Raw genomic sequence first — 23,250 nt, 5'->3', positions numbered from 1 at the left:
TAGTGACAATATCAAGCATAAGACTTTCTTTTCTGATGGAAAATTTCTTTTTTTTTACGTTGCCACTGAATTTAGTGGAAACGTTGCTGCTTTGCGTGCAAGTGACCATGCCACTGAACAACTGAAGAGCTCAAAACAGGTTGAAATTCGAGTTTAAGGGCTTCCTGTTGATGAATAGCTAGGTATATGGGGGCTGCGGTTTGTGCCTGATTGTAGAAAAAAACAATTATATATATATACAAAAGCCACCATAAAATAGTGGGCCAATAAAATGTGTGGATTTTTAAGCTATCAATTTGTAACTTATGAATACAAATACAAGAATAAACAATTGACATAAAAAACTGTGGAACACATTATTGTGGGGTTGCTTTTCTGCAGATTACAACATGATCGCCTTGAAATCCAATGCCAACAAATACCTGACATAAACCATCTCCATAAGTAATCATACTTGCTTCATACCATTTATTGTTTCTCATTTTCCAGCCGACAATCTTTGCAGAAAATGTGCATATTTTCTATTATGTTTCACACTTGATTCTTTACTGATTCTTATTATCTACAGATGCTTGGCTTCTCAACCAAATTGGATCAAAGTATCAACCAATATGAAAGGAATACAGAAAATATTGAAAGAAAACTTTCTAGTCGAGTTTCTCATCTGGATTCTACTTCACAAAATATTCTTCACGAATTGCAAATGGCACTTGATGGTAATATCAAAAGAGTAGAGGCAGATATTAAAAAGACTGAAATAAGATTGACTGAGCATATCAAAAATGAAAATAGCCATTTCTTACAATTGGTAAGAAGCACTTAATATTTTTTTTTTTTTTGAAATTCATGAAATAATTTAGGAAAATCCTGAAAAGAAATTTAATTGAACGTTTTATTTTTTATTTTTTATTTTTTTTTTACTTTAAATCAGAAAACCATTCAACATTAAGGATATTTTTTTTTTCATATCAAATTTGAACTTTTCATGAAAAGGACATTCTTTGATTCTTTTCTTTCTCATTCATAAATAAGATTTATTATTCTTAATCACTCTAATTCCATTAACAATTTGCTGAGATGATTAAATCATCATTTTGATTGATTGAATAATGCTCTACACTATTTTCATAATGGATTAATTGTTTTATTATCTCAAGCTTCTAAATATACAATTATATTAACTAAAGTAACAAACATTTATCTATTTTATAGTATGCAATTCAAAATGATTTTTTGTTAATTTCTTGTCGGGACTAGTGAATATTATCAATCAGATTCTCATAAATGTACAGTAAGGCTGGACCCAAAACATGTAAACAATCGGAATATGCATTAATCAAGTTGATTAACCAATCAAAAAGCGACAATAAACGTGATTAGCCAATAAGAAGCCACATAATAAGCAGATAAATTTTGGAAGAAAAACTGTTTTATCATTTAGATTCATCGGACTACTGTTCTCATTTTGAGTGGCATTTTCACAACGTTTCGGTCGATGTAACCTCCGATCTTCTTAAGGTGTATCTTGTTGAACTCAAGAATGTTTCTGGCGATCTCGGGAATTTGGACTGAAATTTAAAATAGAACTCTTTATTTACTTCCCAAAGGTAGCATGCCCTTGTTCCGTCAGCCATGACTGGATAGGGGTCCTAAGTAATTCACAATTTTATTTTTCGGTTGCTCACACTGAGAATTAAACCTTCAACTTTAAGGAGAATATCACTTTTTACAATTGCTTTTTACAAGTACTCTAACCTCTGCACCACAGACGGAGTTTACATCGATCAAAATGTTGTGAAAATGACACTCGAGATGAGAACAATAGTTTGATTTATCCAAATAATACAAATAACCAATCCTCATTTAAAAAATTAAGAAACGTCAAAAAAATTTTTAGTTATTAATTTTAAATCATGGAACAGAACACAAGTTTTAAAGTACAAGTAAAATAAAGAAGCAAGTTTTAAAGTACAAGAAAACAAACTAGTAGCATTTAAAATGAAGTGCACAACATGTGGTCGGAATTCCGTCTTATAAAAACGAAACTCTTTTAGCGACGTTTCCGTTGGAGGTACGCAAATATGCAATGCCAAAAGTGCACATTCTTATGTAGTGGAACTTTCCTTGAATGACTGTGAATGAAAATCGCCAAAATTATTGAAAACGTCTTTTTGCCACGATTAATTAATGTGTTTTTGTTAAAATTTGCTAATATTTTTTAAATATCCTGCTTTCATTTTTTACTAATTTATAATTTGCTTTATATATTCAATGCTTTAAAAAGTAGTATGAATATCATGATTTGATGTGATAAATCAATGTTTGCTTGCAGAAAACCCTTGAACATGAATTGTCTGAAAGGCATCACTTATTGAATGAAAGGCTGAGCGATCTTGAAGAGAAAACAAGAAATGACAGGAAAATAACAGAAACATTTATTTCTGTAAGTAAAACCATAAATGCAGATAATTGTCAACGAATAAAAAGACATTTTTATTTTATATGATTTGTTAACTTCTTTTTAAAATAAATTTAAAGAATTCACACATGACTACGTACATTTTTTTCAATTGATAAGAGAAATACTGATACTGTATAGAGTTGACTTCTAGATGGTATTTTTGAAAAAAGCATTACAAAAGAAATACCGTTGAAAAAAGCATTACAAAAGAAATACCGTTGAATGCTAAACATGGTATTTGTTGAAATTTATGTCGAAGGCATATACTATCGGACTTAAGTGTAGATATAAATCCTTATGTGACCAGAAAGATTTGAAGTTAGATTTCAGTTACTGCCAAAATATTAGTGAAGTTAGATGTAGTGTAAGATCCTGGTGAGTAAAAGTGCTTAGATCACCAGTAGAGATTGTTGAGTAAAGTAAAAAAAAATAGAAAGCCATAAAGATGAGCAGATAAAATATAATTACAGTTGAAATTGTCGTCATTATCATTGTTTGTGAATATACTGGCATCTCAGAACAAAAGAACGGAGAAAACCTCGTCTGCCCTGACCTAGGAATAAAGATGAAACAAATCATTTTCATTAAGGATTATATTATGAGTAATATTGTTTTCATAAATCTTTGAAAGTTTTACAAACCAATGGTTGTATTTATCACGTGTAACTTAATTTTCTTTTTTAGAAACATGCTGATTATTTATTATAGCTACAAAAAATATGAAATAAAATATCTTACATTTAATCGTGCAGTTAATTCTATCTACTTCAAACAAGTCCAAATCGTGAAACCCCTTCGCCTTCCTCTCTGTGTCTTAATTAAATTATCGTCTATTCAAGTGACCCTAAAACTTTGTGATGTTTATCAAATTCAAGAAAAAATTCCATTTTCTTCCTTCATAGAATCAAAAAAAGAGGCCATGACACACTATTCAACAATGGAAAGTCACTGCACGTTTTATCGTTTTTTTTATCTTACCAAAATATGTTGTTTTTTACGTCCCATTTATTGAAGAGCTCCATATAATGTGAATAAGATGAAAAGTAAAGAATGTGGCATGTAAGAAAGATACTTTTTTTTTACTTCGTTTGACAACAAAGAATGAAGTTAAAACTGAGCAAATTCAAAGTTTTGTCATAAAAAGCTTTCCATCCAACGACCTTTTCTTTCTTCTCAGCTGCTTTCACTTACCAAAGATTCAGCCATCTTACATTCTTCCTCTTCTTACTCCTCCTCCTTATCCTCCTTCTTTTGGAAACTCGTTGCTAAAAGCAAATGTAAATTGTTAAATACATTTTTTAGAAATGGAAACAGCTCATATTATGTACAATTAATGAAAAAAAGAGAATTTCTTTATTTTGGTTAAAAATATAAAACCGAATATTATTATTTTTTATTAATACTTTATATGCATTGATATGTGCATTTGTTTGCATAGAAAAGAATATCTGTGATGAATAATGGTCTTAAAATGGGGTGCAATTTTAAAGTTTCTCAGCATCTCTACTTGACATTAAGATTGTATAAAAACTTTTTAGATAGACTTGATATGTGAAATCAATTACACTTCAACAAGAGTTATTTTCTGTGTCATCTCCTTCACAACACATTGGTTGGTCAGCAGAACCAAATATCTTAGAATTGCTTCCAACAGCATTGTTAGCAACCTGCTACCTCAAGTGCATATCACGCTTACTAAAATGTCAGCCAATGTTGTGCATGATTACATGAAAAGAGGCCAAGTCATGTTCGGAAATTTTTCTATTTAAAATTGCACTATATTTTCAAACCATTATTCATCATAGATATTCTTTTCTAAGCAAGCCTATTTAGATCAATTCATACAATAGTGAGCACAGGTCAGTATCTGAGAAGCTCACAGAACCACACCCTCTCAATAGTATCAAGAGACAATAGCCAGCAGAACAACATCAGTCACCCGGCTGGCCAAACATTTTGGTCAGAGCTGTCTCACAGATTAGGCTGAAACACTAAATAAGCCTGCCACAGAAATAGCAAGAAAGAGCTGGCAGAAATATACTGAGACCTTCCAAAAGTGGAACCTTGAAGAGTGGGATTAACATCAGCGTGCAAAGTATTTTCTGGGGAACTCTCCCAGGAATACATAAACAAAGGGTGTTCCTTGGACTAGCTCAAGAGGGGAGTCCTCCACAACGATCAGGAAAAGGTTATAATGGCTGCTCAAGACCAGGGATTGATGACCAATGCATTCAAGAAGATGGCAGGTCTCAGTAATGATAACAAATGCAGGTTCTGCCACACAGAATTGGAAAGTGTGAGTCATCTGGTATCAAGTTGCAAGGTTTTTTTGGGGGACGGCTACTACACAGCGTGAGATGATGGAGTATGTAAGTACCTCCACTGAACTATCTGTAAAAACTTAAACATCCAGTGTAGCAGCAAGTCCTGGGAACATCAACCTGAAAGAACGGTTGGAAATGACTTATATACCATACATTACGACCATGTAATCCCTACAGCCACCTACCTTGAAAATGCTACTGTGAAACCTGACATAGTTATATGGAATAAGTCAGAGAGAGTGGCAACCTTGGTTGTAGTGAGTGTTCCTAATAATGAAGGTCTGAACAAAGCTGAAAGGGAAACAGACCAAATAACAAGGTCTCATGTATGATTTGAAAAGAAACTGGAATCTTAGGGAGATATCAATCATACCAGTTATTACAGGTGCCACAGGATTTATGAAGAAAAATCTGAAGTTCTTCTTAACTCATATTCCTGGTGAACCAAGTGCAAAAGAAATCTAGACAATTGCACTTAAGGAAACAACGAGGATACTAAAAAGAGCTCTCGGTTGGTTTCAATAAAAAACAGGGCAATGTTTGGCTGCCCCATACCCAACGTTATAATCTTCGAAAGAAGAAAAAAAAGGATAGAATATTAATCGAAAAATAATAATATTTGGTTTCATATTTTTACCAGAATAAAGAATATCTCTTTTGTTTTCATCAATTGTAAATATATAAGCTGTTACATCTTCTATTCCTAAATTTAACACACCAGAAAATTGTCCTGAGCATCTCAGATAATGTTCTATGACGAAGGAGAAGAAAAATGAAATAAATATAAATTCATTTTTAAAAGAATTAACCTCATTCAAATATTGTGAAATTTAAAAATAAGCAAATATTGTGTAGAGTAAATAGTTAAACTAAAGAAAAAAAACTATTTTTTCTTTTTCTCTTTTTTTTTTTTTTTTGTAAGTGTTCATCTTCTATTTCTAAACTTGTCACACCAGGAAATTGTCCTAGAAGTTGGACATCTCAAATAGGGTTCATAACGATATTGTGTTTGATTACATAAAAAGAGGTCAAGTTAAACAAACTTTGGTTCCATTAATTTGTTTAACCAGACAGCGCGTCAGTTGTTGATGTTTTCTTTAAGTCAACCTTTAATTAGTTCATTTTTTAAAATTGTTTTTAAAGTTTCATTTTGTGAATTGTAACATGTTGAGATAACGGTATGATCTTTTGAGCATTTTTTGATAATGAATTATGAAATGTTCAGGTTGCCATAGTAACAAAGGAATGAACATAACAAAGTTTTATAAAAATAAAGGTATTTCTTGACTCACTATATTTTCATCTATCTAAAGTTCTTTTGTATATTAAGGATTTTGTCACTAAACATCTTCAAATTAAAATCAGGTAAAAGCGAAAAAGAGGAAAATAGTGTCACGGGATAATACGCTAATGTCATGCTGTTCGATATGACTTATTTGTTCCCTATTTTATGTCCACATCTAGTATATGCCGGAATGTCTGCAAATCAGTTGTTAATTTCTTCACTCACTAGAGTCAAATATTTTGAACATTTGGAACAGCCCAGTCTGGTACAAAGCCATTCGGTATTTCACAGAGTGACAAAATTGATGTCCATTTTCATTGATTTCATATAAAAATATACTACCTGAAAAAATGTAATAGATTTTTATTTTAATGTTGTCTTCTAATGAAACTGTTGTTCTTTGTTATCACTACTTCCCTCATCTATCCATAAAAGTTATTCTAAAATAAAATAAAAAGATCCATCAAATTAATTTCTATTGAAGAATATTATTATTCTCTCCAAACTTTACAATAAATGCCTTAACGAATCTTGTTTTCCCGACTGCTGGAAAACCGCTTCTGTGGTACCAGTCTTCAAGAATTCTTGTGAAAGAACTGACCCACTAAATTATCGCTCTATTAGCCTTCTCCCGCTTTTCGCCAGAATATTTGAGTCCTTAGTTAATCAAGCCCTAGTCCATCACCTAACAGCTGCTAAACTCCTGACTGACAAACAATATGGATTCAGGCAAGCCCGTTCAACAGCAGATATCTTAACTGTAGTCTCTGAACGTATATACCGTTCACTGGACAAAACAGGGGAGGGTAGAGCGGTAGCCCTTGATATATCTAAGGCTTTTGACAAGGTATGGCACGATGGTCTTCTAAGAAAAATTAGATCATATGGAATCACTGGAAGAATACATAATGTAATTAAATCCTTCTTAAGTAAGAGAAAAATCTAAGTTATCCTCGACAATCATACATCTAAACAATATGACATAAATGCGGGAATACCTCAGGGGTCTATCCTTGGACCTCTACTATTCCTGATATTCATAAATGACCTCCCTGATAAAATTGTTTCAGAGATGGGTGTATTTGCTGATGACACCACTCTCTATAACAGATATGAGGGGAAAACAAATGAATACATATCCAAGAAAATGGCAGAAACACTAGAGGAGGACCTCCTATCTGTAGTGGAATGGGGACAAAAATGGATGGTCACATTCAATGCTGCTAAGACTAAGCTTGTTTCCTTCAATAACTACAAGAAACCTTCTCTACCACCAATACAATGACCAAGAACACATTGCCTGAAAGTACTTCTATAAACTCCTCGGCCTAACGTTTACAAGGAATATGAACTGGAATAGATACATTGAGAGCATTGCCAAGGCTGCTGCAAAGAAGGTTGGCTCCCTCTGCCGTGCTAGAAAACTACTTACGCCTGAAAGTATCCTGTACCTCTATAAGGCCACCATTCGCCCATGTATGGTGTACTGTTGTCATATCTGGGCTGGTGTGTCTGCTGCTTGTCTCTCGCTCCTGGACAAGGTTCAAAAGAGAGTCGCCAACCTGATAGGTCCTGAACTGTCATCTAGGCTTCAGCCTCTGTCCCATCGACGAGATATTGCATCCCTCTGCCTGTTCTACAAATACTTTAATGGTGAATGCTTTGACGAACTGCAAACACTTGTATCTCCTCGACGTAACTACCCCCGACAAACCCGACATGCCACTAAGTCTCGCCCCTTTACAGTAGATATCCCTAGGTGCAAGAAAGCCTTTTACTCTAATAGTTTCTTCCCCAGAACTACAGGTCTTTGGAATTCCCTTCCGGGATTCTGCTTTCCCAACTGTACTGATATGCAGAAGTTCAAGTGTAATGTGAACAAACATCTTTCTACTCATCTCTCTTCATAATGTCCCTGCAAATTATGTCCCTGATAGTAGCCCCCTGCTTCAAAGTGGCATTGTGCCTTGTTTGGGGTGAAAATTGAATTTTAAAAAAAAATTTATTTTGATTTCCATTCATGTCTTGAAGATTTTTCAGTTCATCATTTGAATAGTAGATAAAATAAATTATTAAGAACTTTTTCGTCAAGTTATCAAATGCAGGCGTTTCAAATAAATCCGATATGACAGAACACACAAATGAAATGAATAAAATTTGAACTTTAAATGAATAAAAATCAATATTTGTATGTATTTATATTTTTAGAATAAATCATTTAAAAGTATAACATTAAATAAATTTATTGGAATAAGATTGAAATCAAATAATTAAAAAAAAATGACATTAACATTTGAATCATTTATAACTGTTGTAATAGAATATCTTACACTTCTGTTTTTCTATGTGGACTTACTAAAACAGAACTTATATATAATATATATACAGAACTTTATATAGCGATCATCTTGCTTCCGAGATTCGTAATGTCTTATTATTTATAGAATAAATAAATAATTGATTGTGCCTTCCACTCGAGTGATAACGTATTTTGTAACCGTTTACAAAATATAACAATAACCAAATGATATAAATGAATCAATTACAGTGAATTACTATAAATAGCTACCTAAAAAGAATAAAGATGAATGATGTTAATATTTTTTATAAAAAATAAAGAAAAGTAATAAAAATTATATTATGACTCAACTTTTGTTATTAGTATCATATAAACATTGATTTTTCTTATCAAGAAATATAAAATGTTGAAAATCATTTTAGCATAATCAAAACTTTGGAAATACAAAATATGTGGGAATACGAAAATAAGTCATAGTTTTTGCTATCTTTTTCTAAGAGAAGAAAATAAAACAACCCTGAGATGATTAATGTTTGTTACAAAAAGTATTTTCTCTTTGAAACCGTTTAAATATTTTTATCAGAGCCATTGAATAATTCTACTGTCTACACTGATGGCCTATTTTCTTTGTTGATTTTCTTTCTCACTTTTCTCAGACAAGTGGACCAGCTGTCTCTGGCCTATTTCTTCTTTTCATCTACGTAGCAACTTTTTTACGACATGGCTGTCTTAGCTTAAAACAGAATTTATATACTTTCTTCTGATGAAAGCACGTACATCTGTTACCAAAGGTATACTCTAATATATTTGCCTACAATAACAACGTATTTAATTTGTGACGATAAGATTTGGACCATAAAGATTATTTGTGAACTATGATTAAACTTAATTTTAAAAAAAAATAGTTACAAATCACTACTTTGGAATATGACATGGAAACACTTTGTGCCTTTGTCAATAATCAAATTGGCGACAAACCCTTGACATGTAACTGTATCAATGGAGGACTTCTAGCAATCAAAATATACCGATCTTCTTGATATATTTGTATTTCAACAAATCACTGTGGATACAAGAGGAATGATTGACTTCATCACGCAGGATTTCTTCAATGACTTTTGTCTATTAATAATATGCAACACTGAGGAACATCATGAATTGACTTGTTCTATGAGCGTCTCTCCATCATCACCATTTGAAGAAACGCTTTGAGCCTGCTCTCGGCCTGACAAAGTAGCAGGTCATCTTTTGAGTTGTAAAAAGAGAAATATTGTTTCAAACAAAATGGTAATATCAATCCAGAAAAGCTTTGAATTGTAAAAACCTGTTGATGAAAGTCTTGAACTGTAAAAGTTTGCAGACGCAGAGCAAAATTATATCTCGTGTGGACACAAAAAAATATGTGGGGCAATTCTAAAAGATAGCAGAGCATCGATTCATTAGATTGGTCAGTTTCTATCATCCCTGTCTATAAATAGAACCTTTCAGTTTTTGTAATCATACTCTCATTATACCAAAAACATTGCACCGCCCCCCTTATATATAATGGGAAAGTCTTTTCAGTTTAAATTTTGTTCAAAAAAGTATGTGTAAAAAGAAATAAACAATTTTTGAAATTCAAAAATAGAAACAAGAAAGTCATTTGTTTTAATATTTTTCAAATGTCAAAGAAAGTATGTTGCATGAAAGTAAAAGTAAAACTAAATGAATCAATTTTATTCTATGCATACCTTCAAAAGTGGACATGCAAAAAAGGAAGCCATTTTGGTTTTGTTCAATAAAATATATTCATGTAATATGTGTAAAAAAGGAGAGAAAAAAATTATTTAAAAAAAAAGTGATGTTTTTGTTAAATAAAAGTTTTCACATTTGTTACATATTTATTATGTTAATAAAAAAGTGTAAATAAAACAAAATGGATGCAGTTTTATGTTTTACTTTAAGCACTTTTTGTCATGAATTCGTGTGAATTAGACTTCTTATCTGGGTTTCTGAAAATAAAATTATTTAAAGTTGAACTTCAACAAGTTTAGGAACAAAAAATTTTAGTTTTATGTTTTTAATTTTGTAAATATAGCGACTATATTTTGCTCTGATTCTATGTAGTTTACGATAATGAATTTCTTTTTTACTTTATTTTTTATAATGTGATATTTACTTATATGTTTAGATGTTTAATCAATTACTTGCTTTAATACCAAGACTATGCTTGCCTGTTTAATTACTACAAAGTCTTTAGTTAATTTTGGTTTTAAAACAGTCTTTAGATATGAGCAGAATGTGAGAGCACAACAAACTCGACTTCACAAATAGAAAATGCCACAATTTGCTCTTTTTTTTAGATCTCCATTTAGGTCTGTCTTTTGATATATACACTATCCAGTTATAATTTTTCGATCTTCATCATTTCCCTAATCTGAATCTGAAAACCTCTCTAATTTTAGGGGATTTGTAGATTTCCTAAATACTAAAGATTGTTTCTTAGTCCCTTTTAGATAACGAAGGACTTGTTTTTCCATTTAAATCTTTAATCGTCAGTCTTGATAATTTTTGTGATAGTTTTATTATTGGGTAACATATATCGTGCCTTGTGGCTGCCATTAAATATATAAACTCCTTATGATGTTTCAATACAGTTTATCGTCAATGATTTAAGATTCTGGCTTCATATTTTTATTTATATCATTATTAACTGGTGTAATGCGTTTCTTTCATTCCAAACTTTTTACATGTCAATGTACATCGATTGATTCATTTTAATAATTCCTTTTTCATAGTAAATTGTATGCCCAGAAACCATGATAATTCCTTTTTCATAAGTAAATTGTATGCCCAGAAACCATGATAATTCCTTTTTCATAAGTAAATTGTATGCCCAGGAACCATGATAATTCCTTTTTCATAAGTAAATTGTATGCCCAGGAACCAAGATAGGCTACTTTGAACTTTTTATTTAACCCATTCTTAGCATTCATTAACATTGCATCACAATTTGATGTGATTAATCCAAAAGACTAAAATCGGTAATTTATTGCTTACAGTTTAAGTGTACAAACAGGGCTCCACTGGACATGTTTCGATTAAATAATTATGCAATATTTTATTTCAGTTTCTTTTATTTTGCTTTAAACCATACAATAATTTGTTAAGCCTCCACGCCCCATTTTATGTTTCATTCTGAATCCCTCTGAGGGGGGTAGTATAAATTTCACAGTCTATCAGGGCATTAACATTTTTACATCCATTTCATGTATGTAAAATAGACTGCAATGATAGTTGCAATAAAATTCTGATTCTGGTTAAGTTTGTAGTCGATGAAAATGTTGAAAAATATTCTATACCATAAACTTGAGAAAATCCTTTGGCAACAAATCTTTCCTTATACTGCTCAACATCTGACGCTGTAGTCTTTTTATGTAATAACAAATCAGGAAGAAATTACATTTTTATCCTTTGGTGGAATCATTACTGAATAGGTTTTATTTTTTTGTTAATGCATCTATTTCAGTTTTCATTGCCATTTTCCATTGCTAACTATTTTCTTAATTAATTGGTTCAATAAAGTTTTTTGTTGTATTTTTTATGGAATAGCAATAATCACTTAATAATTCTGAAAATTCTTGACCACTAAAACATCAGGTCTCTTTCTATTTTATTTTGGTTACCATTCTGACGTATTTCCGACTTTAATATCGGTATCAGCTTCATCATTTTCATCGATGTTAATATTTTTGTTTGTGTCACCATCGACGTTTAATACATAAATACATAAACACCAATACATAAATACAGAAATAAACATCAACACATCAATATATATCACTTGATGTAAGAATTTTAGAAAATATTGATTTGTCCTCTTCAAATAATAGATTTTCGTTTTTGAAATTAAACATGCCTGTGAATTTTACACATTGGGTTCTTTTTACTGTATTTTTGTCCGGAAAAAATACTAAATAGGCTGGACTTCCTCTGTCATAGCCTAGAAATATATCCTGTTCACTTTTAATATTGAATTTGTTTTTCTTATTTATGAATATGAAGAAAGTCGAACCAAATATATGCATTCTGCTTAAGTTTTTTTTTCTTTTACCACAGAATGCTTCATATAGTGTCTTTCTTAGTCTTTTGTTAAAAGACCGATTGTGTATATATGCAGTCGTCATTAATGCATGCTTCTATAGGTTTTGGAGGAGTTTTGATTTAATAAGTAGACATCTTGTCATTTCAAAAAGGGTCTGCCATGATCTTTCAGCAGTTCCATTTTGATAAGAGAGGTAAATGAGGGGTTGATTTCTCATGTTTGATGCTATGGTTAATTAATAAAAGTTCAAAGTTTCTATAGTAAATTCTGTTCCATAGTGAGAACACTTTACTGCACTGTAAGGAGCCATATCAGTTAAGTATTTTTTACTTGCTAGCAGGGCATCAGATTTGTTTTTTAAAAAAATAGACCATTATTAAACTAGAATAATCATATACAAAATTCAATGTATACCTAAAGTTTTCTCTGTCCATCGGTTCCATGGGACCGTTCAAGGCACAATAAACTAGTGATAGGATTTTGGTGGCCTTTCTGTCTGGCATCTTATTTTGATACTTCACCATTTTCTCTTTTGTATGAACGTCGCATGTATAAACGTCGCAGGTTGTCAAGTTTTTAGAAGTTTTTATTTTCATTCCGTCAACCTCACTCAGAAACTTCTGATATCTGGAATATTGCAGTGTCATAGTATTTTATACCAAAGTTTGCAAATCATGAGCACTGATTCCGAAAATCATATTATTTTTTTCTCATCAGGTCAAGTTGTTTAGATATTTGCTATTTTATACATTTTTACCTTTAAATTAAATGTTCTGCCTCCCTGTTTTGAACCTATTATCTCCCTTTAAGTTACTCTTAACTAAAAAGTTACTTTCTTCCTAATTTTCTCTTCCGGTTAGTTATTACTCACTTTTTGCAACCACTGACGACACAGCACGCCTCTTTCTTCTTTATCCACTCCCATCCCCAACATCCAAGAGATGTTTTGCTCATTTCTTCTACTGGACAATATGTTTGTTTACTTTGTCATGCAGCGTGACATTTTATGTTCCATTTCTTTACAAACTTATTCAGTCTTTCGATTTCTTTAACCACTTCATTTTTCTACCCTCGTTTGTTGTTATTGTTTTTATTTCGAAAGCACAAAACATTAGTGTCTGTGGGTATAAAAATAATTATTTCTGATAAGTACCTGATTATTTTGGCAGCAAACAATCTAACATGAATACATGAATAAACATCAATACATAAATATAAAAATAAACATGAATATATAAATATATAAACAAGCATCAATACATCAATACATAAACAAACATCACTACATAAATATGTAAATAAACATCAACACATCAATATATATCAATGCATAAATACATCAATAAACATCAACACGTCAATACATAAATACAAAAATAAACATCAATGCATAAATACATAAATAAACATAACTACATAAATACATACCAATACATAAATATAGAAATAAACATCAATACATACATAAATAAATAAACATCGATACATAAATAAACATCAATACATACATAAATATCAATACATCAATACATAAATAAACATCAATACATGAATAAACATCAATACACAAACATAAATAAACATCAACATATCAATATATATCAATGCAGAAATACATAAATAAACATCAATACATAAAGATATGAATAAACATCAACTCATCAATATATATCATTGCATAAATACATGAATCAACATCAATACAAAAATATATAAATAAACATATATACATCAGTATATATTAATACATAAATACATAAACATCAATACATAAATACATAAATAAACATCAATATATAAATACAGAAATAAACATCAACACATAAATATATATCAATGCATGAATATAAATAAAAAGCAATACATATAATACATATATACAATATATATCAATACATAAATACATAAATAAACATCAGCACATCAATATAAATCAATACATAAATAAACATCAATACATCAATATAAATCAGTGCATAAATACATAAATAAACATCAACACATCAATATATATCAATGCATAAATACATAAATAAACATAAATACATAAATAAACATCAATACATCAATATATATCAATGTATAAATACATAAATAAACATAAATACATAAATAAACATCAACACATCAATATATATCAATGCATAAATACATAAATAAACATAAATACAAAAATAAACATCAATACATCAATATATATCAATGTATAAATACATAAATAAACATAAATACATAAATAAACTTCAACACATCAATATATATCAATGCATAAATACATAAATAAACATAAATACATAAATAAACATCAACACATCAATATATATCAATGTATAAATACATAAAAAAAACATCAATACCTCAATATATATCAATACATAAAGATATAAATAAACATCAACACATCAATATATATCAATGTATAAATACATTAATAAACATCAATACCTCAATATATATCAATACATAAAGATATAAATAAACATCAACACATCAATATATATCAATGCATAAATACATAAATAAACATAAATACATAAATAAACATCAACACATCAATATATATCAATGCATAAATACATAAATAAACATAAATACATAAATAAACATCAACACATCAATATATATCAATGCATAAATACATAAATAAACATCAATACCTCAATATATATCAATGCATGAATACATAAATAAACATCAATACCTCAATATATATCAATGCATAAATATATATCAATACATAAATACATAAATAAACATCAACACATCAATATATATCAATGCATAAATACATAAATAAACATCAACAGATCAATATATAGATCAATGCATTAATACATAAATAAACATCAATACATAAATACATAAATAAACAGCAATGCATAAACACATAAATAAACATCAACCCATCAATATATGTTAACGCATAAATACATAAATGAACATCAGTGCATTAATAAACATCAATACATAAATATTAAAAGAAAATTCAATACATAACTACATTAATAAACATCAATGCAATTTCCTATTTTTTTTTCGAAATTGAAATATTTTTTCATATTGTAAAGTAAAATGAAACATCTTCGTTGATAGTGACCATCCGGTTTTTCATGCCATGCCTTCAGTAGCGTATATAACTGACTGTAAGAAAAATAAAAACTTACAACGGCAATCCAAATTTCAAACAGAATTCTTGTTCCTCAAATACTGAAATCGCAGTAAATAAATTTTCAGACCCAACACTTTCTCTTTCTAAACACCACTTTCAATCCATCCTTTTATTTCAGTCAGTTTTCCACATATCTAAATTAATTATTTATATATGCAAATCAGTCTCAATTATAAAAATCTAAAATTATAAATAGAAATCCTTTTTTCCTCTGACTGTCAGGGTTTGGCAGTTAGATGGGAGGTGAGTTTGTCAAACCTGGCGTAGGCTAATGACATCGTATTGTTACAGATTGCACTAATCAGGCTGCAAGAGGCTGTGATTGTTGTGTATGTACACATAAAAGACTGTGTTTTTTTCCTCTTGAATGTCTCCAGAAAATTGAAGACTGTTGTTTCTGACTGGTGTTCCATTGGAGGACATGGTGTCATTTATGTACCATCAATCTGGGCAGGATGTGACAGAAATTGACTATCGAATTGGAGTTGCTAGAGCTGATTTTATATGTCTCCAGCGGTCCTTATGTAGGCATAGAGGGATTTCAATGCTAAATCTACTGCATTATTTTCTATAATTATTGAATGATTTTCTTTTTCTTTTTTCAGTCGACAGATGAAAAATTGCGACAGAAAATGAAATTGTTAGAAGATGAGATTGATCATTGGAAAAAAGATTGTGTTGAAGGTTTTTCTGCAGTGCATGATGGACTCAATAATATTGATAATATCATGCAAAACAAATATAAACTAACCAAGCAGCAACTTTGGAAAGAAATCAGCCAAATACGAAAAATGGTTGTTCTCATGTAAATTAACAGATACCATCTGTTATGGATAAAGTTGATCTTATTTTTCTCCCTATTTTTCTACAGCAATTTAAGTTATCGGAAGCAACAAAATGTCATTTCAAAATAAATTTACCAAATAATTTACCAGAATACTTTGACAGCATCTGAAAATCAAAATTTAAAGCTGAGTTATGAAAAATTGAATTTTCATTTTTTAATTATTTAAATAAATTACATTCATTTATACGTTTTAAAAATAAATTCCTACTTAATACATAATTGTGTTCAATAAATTAAAATATATGGCATTTTCAGGATCTTAAGAATAATTAAGTACACATTTTATGAGATGACCTTTTCTTAAAATAAAAACGTCTTGAGCCTGCTGTCGGTCTACCAAGTCAGAAGGACATACAACTTTCTGATGTTCCACACATACGTTTTTTAAATTTGATGGTTGGAACATTTTCATGAACTGTTAACTGTAAATCATATATTGTTAAATGTATTTATTGAATCATGTATTTATTAAATTTTTAAAAATTCAAATTAAAAAATGGAAATAAGACACTTAAAAAACTGAAATGCGTTTCAAACTTTTACTTGTGAGCAAGCATTTAAGTGCTTTATAAAACCAGAGAATAATGCAAATATTCCAATCTTTACCAAAATATTAGAAATGCCATCAATGAAAAATTAGATTACCTAAATGTTTGTGCTTAAAAAATTATCTTCAGTTGAATTAAAATGGAGTTTGATCATGAACAAGATTTACTTAACTGTCCTCATTATTCTTCATTTTTTTTATTCATTTTGCAAAAATTGTGATTCTAAAAGCAATTATGGTGCAGATTTTTATTGCCAAATAATTTCATTCACATTTTTATAAAAACACTTTTGAAAAATTGCTACAGCTTTATCAGCCAAATACAACCCTCAACTAATCATGCACTGCATATTTTATACAAAGCTAATTTCTACAATGTCCACTGTTCAAAAAATGATTGATTCTTGTACATACATTTCTATTATATTTGGTAAAAATAAAATTGAATATATATATTTCTATTTTAATTTATGTTAACTTTTTTAAGTAATTTTTTTTTTGATTGATTAACTGTTGTATTTTTTTTTTCAAATTTATTCTGCATTCAATGCTAACATTTTTATGATTTATGAAACTACAAAGAATTTTAAAATTGAATGAACGAAAGACAGAAATTCCCAGGGGTATTCTTTTATTGATTGTTGACTCATTATTTGCGCTGGATGGAAATCAGATTAGAGAATGGGCACAGTTCCAACACACACGTATACAGAGAGAGAGAGAGAGAGAGAGAGAGGGAGAGAGAGAGAGAGAGACAGACAGACAGACAGACAGACAGACAGACAGACAGACAGACAGATAATAGTACTGGTACTAATCAACAAATCAGAATTGCTTTAATATAAAAAATATGAATTTGATAATATGTTTTCGAATTGTTAGGATAACGAGTGATAATTTGTATTATGTGGATTATTAGGACTATTGTTCTCATATCAGATCTTATTCTCACAACGTTTCGGTCAATATAACCTCCACTTTCTTCAGGTTTATTTGTCGAACTTAAGAATGTGTATGGAATTTCGAACGGAACCTTTTATTTACTCCATGGAGGAAACTTGCTCTCATTCTATCAGTCTTGCAAAAAGAATACAATTACGAATTACTTAATATTTTTACTCAGTCATGACTGATGAAACGGTAGCAAACTATCCTCACACATGAAATAAAAAGTCTATTCGAAAGTCCACAGAGATTTCATAGTCTGACCTAAAGATTTCCGAGTTCAACAAAACGAACCAAATAAAAGTCGGACTTTATATAGACTGAATTATTGTGAGGATAAGATTCAAGATGACAACTGTAGTCTGAATCATCCAAATAATACACATGAACAGAATATATTTTGCAAATTCTAATAAAAAACGACTATATATATATATATATATATATATATATATATATATATATATATATATATATATAGTTAGTAAGTTAAAAAATGTATATGGCGATTAAGCTACACTGAATATTCTGCGTTTCATCCACTCTAGGACTCCTCAGGCTTATGCGCGAATTCTGTGGTTGTTTGTCGTTTTTATATGCGCATCTTCTATTGAGATTTTAGTTAGCCAATCAACTTTCTAGTATCCACCACGCCCTTCCTATCAGCCAATGAGCATGCACTTATCGAACAAAGGCCTATTTGACCTCTGGTTGACCTGTTTCTTTGTGTGTGCTTTATTTAGCCTGCATATTTAGTTTCTTGATCTGTTTTAAATTAGTTACTGTTTTTTTTTGTTTTTTTTATTGTTAGTATATATATAAATATATATGTGTGTACATACATATATGCACATATATATACATATATATATACATACATATATATGTGATCGTTTATGTATATTCCTGTTTATTTAATTTATTTATTTGTTTATTTTCTATTGTTTTTGTTAGTTTTAAAACTATTTTGTATCGCTATCCTAGAGTAAATTTTATCTTGTGAACACAGTTGTTTGCTATTTCTCTTCTACAGTTTAATAGATGTTGGGGTTCTTTGAAGTACAGAATAGCAAATTCTTCATGAAGGCATAATCTACATGGGTCGTCTAGGTCCCTACACATGGTAGCTTGTCTTATTATTTTCCATTCGACTACCGTCGAATGTCCACTTTCTTTGAGTTCCCAGTATTTATTCACTAGTGTTGTTTTCATACGGTGTTTTTTATTGTTGAATGTACTTTGTGGTCGTAATATTGAGAGTTGAAATCTAAGGAAGTCATACCTATGTAATATTTCTTGTTATTCGGGTTTTCTTTCACAAATATTGTGGCCTGGTAAACTACGCTTTTAGTTAGACATTTATTTTGAACAAAGTGTGCGGTTTCTACAGTTGCATTTATCTTGTTTGTTATTAGTATTTTTATTTATAGTATGGTTGTTCTTGTCCGGGGTTGGTTTATTATTATTATTATTATTATTATTATTATTATTATTATTATTATTATTTCTGCTAATGTTAGGTTTATTTTTGTCATGGTGTCTACTTTTTTTTATTGCTTATTTTGTTGTTGTTTACATTGTTTTTATTTAATATTTTGTTATTATGTGCTTTAATTATCATCTCTAAATTTTCCCAACAACTGTAGGATAACTTTAAGGTATTTTTATTGAAAATTTTGTGTAAGGGGTTAGTTGCAGGAAAGTGTTTTTCAATAAGATCTAGAAATTTCTTGCCAAGTTTTGTTTTTAACATTTGATTGTATGGGGCTGTATACCAAATTATAGTTCTTTTTCTTCTATTTTTAATTTTATTATAGTTATTGGTGTTTTGTCGCTTATATTTGATATCGATATTTTTGTATCCACCATTTTTTAGGGCTGTTTCATAGATATTGGTTGACCTGTTAAATGCATTTTCATCACTTGAATTATTTTGATGAAAAAATTAGGCCTAAAAGAGTTATTTTAATGAAAAAATTAGTCCTAAAAGCAGATATAGCAGCTAACATAAAAATAACAAACTTCCTGGACGTCAGGTTAAATTTAGATAAAAACACATATGAAACCTACTTAAAAGATAACGCTACTCCGATATACGTAAACCAATCACCCACCATCAATTATAAAACAGATTCCTAACTCGATCGTAAGTAGACTCAGTAATAACTCAAGCCATACACAGACACGTTCACTTATATATATATATATATATATATATATATATATATATATATATATATATATATATACTAGCATGGGTGCCCGACGTTGCCCGGGTATTTGAAGGTGTATGTTGAGCAAAAAAAAAAAAAAAAAAGCGATCAATTTTTAAACTTAGACCCCTATTATGACCCCTTAAAATTTATAGTTTTGGACTCAAATCAAGTTATTAAGTTAGATCCATGTCTAAGGAACCTATATATAAAATTTCAAGTGTTTAGACCGAAAATTGGCGGATGAGTTTGGTAGAGTTCTCAAAGGTCTAATCGTTGAACTTTGACCCCTTAATCGCCAAATTTCTGGCCGAAAACCGATCACATCGATTTTCCCAAATCTCAGTACCCTGTATATCGAATTTTGAGTCTGTAGACTAAAAATTGACAGAGTTATTGTGTAGGGAAATGTACATACACAGACACACACATACACAGACAGACAGACACTTTGACTTTTATATATATACTAGCATGGGTGCCCGGCGTTGCCTGTGTATTTGGAGATGTATGTTGAGCAAAAAAAAAAATGTGGTCAATTTTATTAAATTTGACCCCTATTATGACCCATTAAAATTTATTGTTTTGGGCTCAAATCAAGTTATTAAGTTAGATCCATGTCCAAGTAACCTATATATAAAATTTCAAGTGTTTAGACCGAAAATTGTCAGAGTCTGGTAGAGTTCTCAAAGGTAAAATCATTGAACTTTGACCCCTTAATCGCCAAATTTCTGGCCAAAAACCGATTACATCGATTTTCCCAAATCTCAGTACCCTGTATATCAAATTTCGAGTCTGTAGACCAAAAATTGACAGAGTTATTGTGTAGGGAAATGTACACATACAGACACACATATACACAGATACACAGACAGACAGACACACACTTCCACTTTTATATATATATATATATATATATATATATATATATATATATATTTCCCCAAAACTCCTGGCCTATATATATATATATATATATATATATATATATATATATATATATATATATATATATATATATATATATATATATATATGGGGGAGGGGAGTGCGTATGTGTGTGCGTGTGTGTTCATTTTCTTCCTTCACTAAAACAATAGCATTTTACCCCAATTTATATCAAATGCCAGTGTGATTCCTGGCTATTCAAAGACGCTCCAAAATGGTTTCTACCAAAGCCAGGGACCACACCACAAAGTCAATACGATTTATGACGGAATTAGGCGAATTGCAGCACAGTTCCTGACTTTACGTAATGTATTTTGACGATAGTAGCATCTTTGAAAAGTGCCAAGAATAGCACTAATAATTAATATAAATGCAGTTAAATTAGCGACTGAAAACGATGGGTAAAAACCTGAATGTTATGAATGAGTCATTTTGTAAATGAAAGCGGGAAAACATAAAAAACAAAACATTCTTAATTTTATTTATTGCGGACAATTATCCTCATCTTTTATTAGTTGTTTCACAACGTTTCGGCCAACTATTCCTCTGGTAACCGCGACGGATAGGAACTCTGAATCTCCTGACTGCATTTACTGCCATAGTTCTTATCGTGAAATAAAACATTCTTGCATCAACTATTTTACACAGATGTAAAACATAGTTTGAAAGACCAAAGCTGGTTGAAAAGGTTCTTGATTAAGAAATAAACAAGAGCATCAGAATATTCATAATGGAAGCGGGGGGGGGGAGCATACGTTCTTATGTCATTCTAGGTGGGATTGGTTTTATCGCACTTGCCTGATTATTTTTTTCCTTTTTTAGAGGTTTTTAAAGTCCGCATCGATCTTGGGTTTAAAACGATTTTCATTGGTTGAAAAATACTGAGTTAACACGTTTCTGTTAAATCTCTACCTGCTTTTGGAAGTGGAGAGAAGAGTGTATCTCAATGAAAGAAAGAGAGTAGCTATACAAGCCAGTCGTTTTTTGGCTTTCATTCATCTTTATATCACTACAGATTATTGCTTCTGGATTTGAAACGAAAAAAAATATAGACTTGCCAAGCAAATTTATATTCTCTGAAGTCTGGATGACAGCTACTAATGTGTGGCGAGAAATTGCATATATATATATATATATATATATATATATATATATATATATATATATATATATATATATATATAAAGCTGAATGTCTGTGTGTGTGTGTCTGGTCACGAATAGGCTCCTATATGGTTGACTATTTAAAAAAACTGATTACATATAATGATAGAAGATGTATCGAGACACAGGAATGAGTATGTTTGATCTGGCAGAATGGTGGTTCATTAAAATTGTGGGGTCTGCATTCGCGCCTGGTCCACAAAGTATGGAAATAGAAAATTGTAAAATTAAAAAAAAAACGTTTACAAGTGTTTTTGATATAGATATACATAAGAATACTTTGATAAGTGTGTTTTAACTTAAATAGGGATGGTATAATAAAATTGTGGGGTCTGCGTTCGTGCCTGGCCTCCATAGAATGGAAATAGGCACAAACTTTAATAAAGACTTTTTATATCTATCTGCGTAAGTATACTTTGATAATTATGTTTCAGTTTGAAGAAATATAGTATAATAAAATTATGGGGTGTTCGTTCGCACCTGACCTCCATAGAATGTAAATATGTCACAAAGTTTAACAAGGTTTTTTTAATATAGATCCACAGAATATTGTGATAAGTGTTTCAGTGTGAACAGGTCTGGTATAATAATTTATGGGGTTTATCTATTTTATTTTTACTTTAACATATTTTGCTTTGGTTTTGATACCCCCAAATTCAACCCAAATTTACAACCCTTCCTTTTCATAACCTATCATACTTTCATTTCTTTTTTTTTTTTTTTTACAAAGGCATCACCACATTATCAAGGCCAAGAGGCCACTCAAGGATAAGGGTTAAAGAGTGTACAGTAGAAATTGGACAATATAGTAATCATTAGTAATGAAAATTTTGTAAATTTGATAACTTATATGGAACGGCTCATCAGGAACTTATTTACTTTAGACTTGAAGACAACCATATTGTAGTCAGCCGGAAAGCAGGAAAACGGAAGACAATTCCACAGGCGTGCAGTTCTAAGAAAGA

The 23,250-nt window shown here is 30.3% G+C and overlaps 1 protein-coding gene across 6 annotated transcripts in view; it reads left to right on the top strand.

Annotated features, from left to right (window-relative positions):
- Positions 1-17,477, top strand: part of LOC145276894 (protein FAM81B-like) — a 142,748-nt gene extending 125,271 nt beyond the window's left edge. For all 6 annotated transcript variants that reach the window (XM_080128331.1, XM_080128335.1, XM_080128332.1 and 3 more), the window contains 3 exons: positions 569-808; positions 2,333-2,443; positions 16,228-17,477. In XM_080128331.1, the coding sequence (XP_079984457.1) occupies positions 569-808; positions 2,333-2,443; positions 16,228-16,431 (555 nt within the window). In that variant the 3' untranslated portion in view covers positions 16,432-17,477. The remainder of the gene's footprint in view (positions 1-568; positions 809-2,332; positions 2,444-16,227) is intronic.
- The last annotated feature ends 5,773 nt before the right edge of the window (positions 17,478-23,250 follow it).

The sequence above is a fragment of the Euprymna scolopes genome, chromosome 5 (genome assembly GCF_053919585.1).
Source record: "Euprymna scolopes isolate OS-2025 chromosome 5, ASM5391958v1, whole genome shotgun sequence".
NCBI lineage: Eukaryota > Metazoa > Mollusca > Cephalopoda > Sepiida > Sepiolidae > Euprymna > Euprymna scolopes.
The sequence above is the reverse complement of the archived record's forward strand: the minus strand, read 5'-3'. Positions and strand labels throughout refer to the sequence as shown.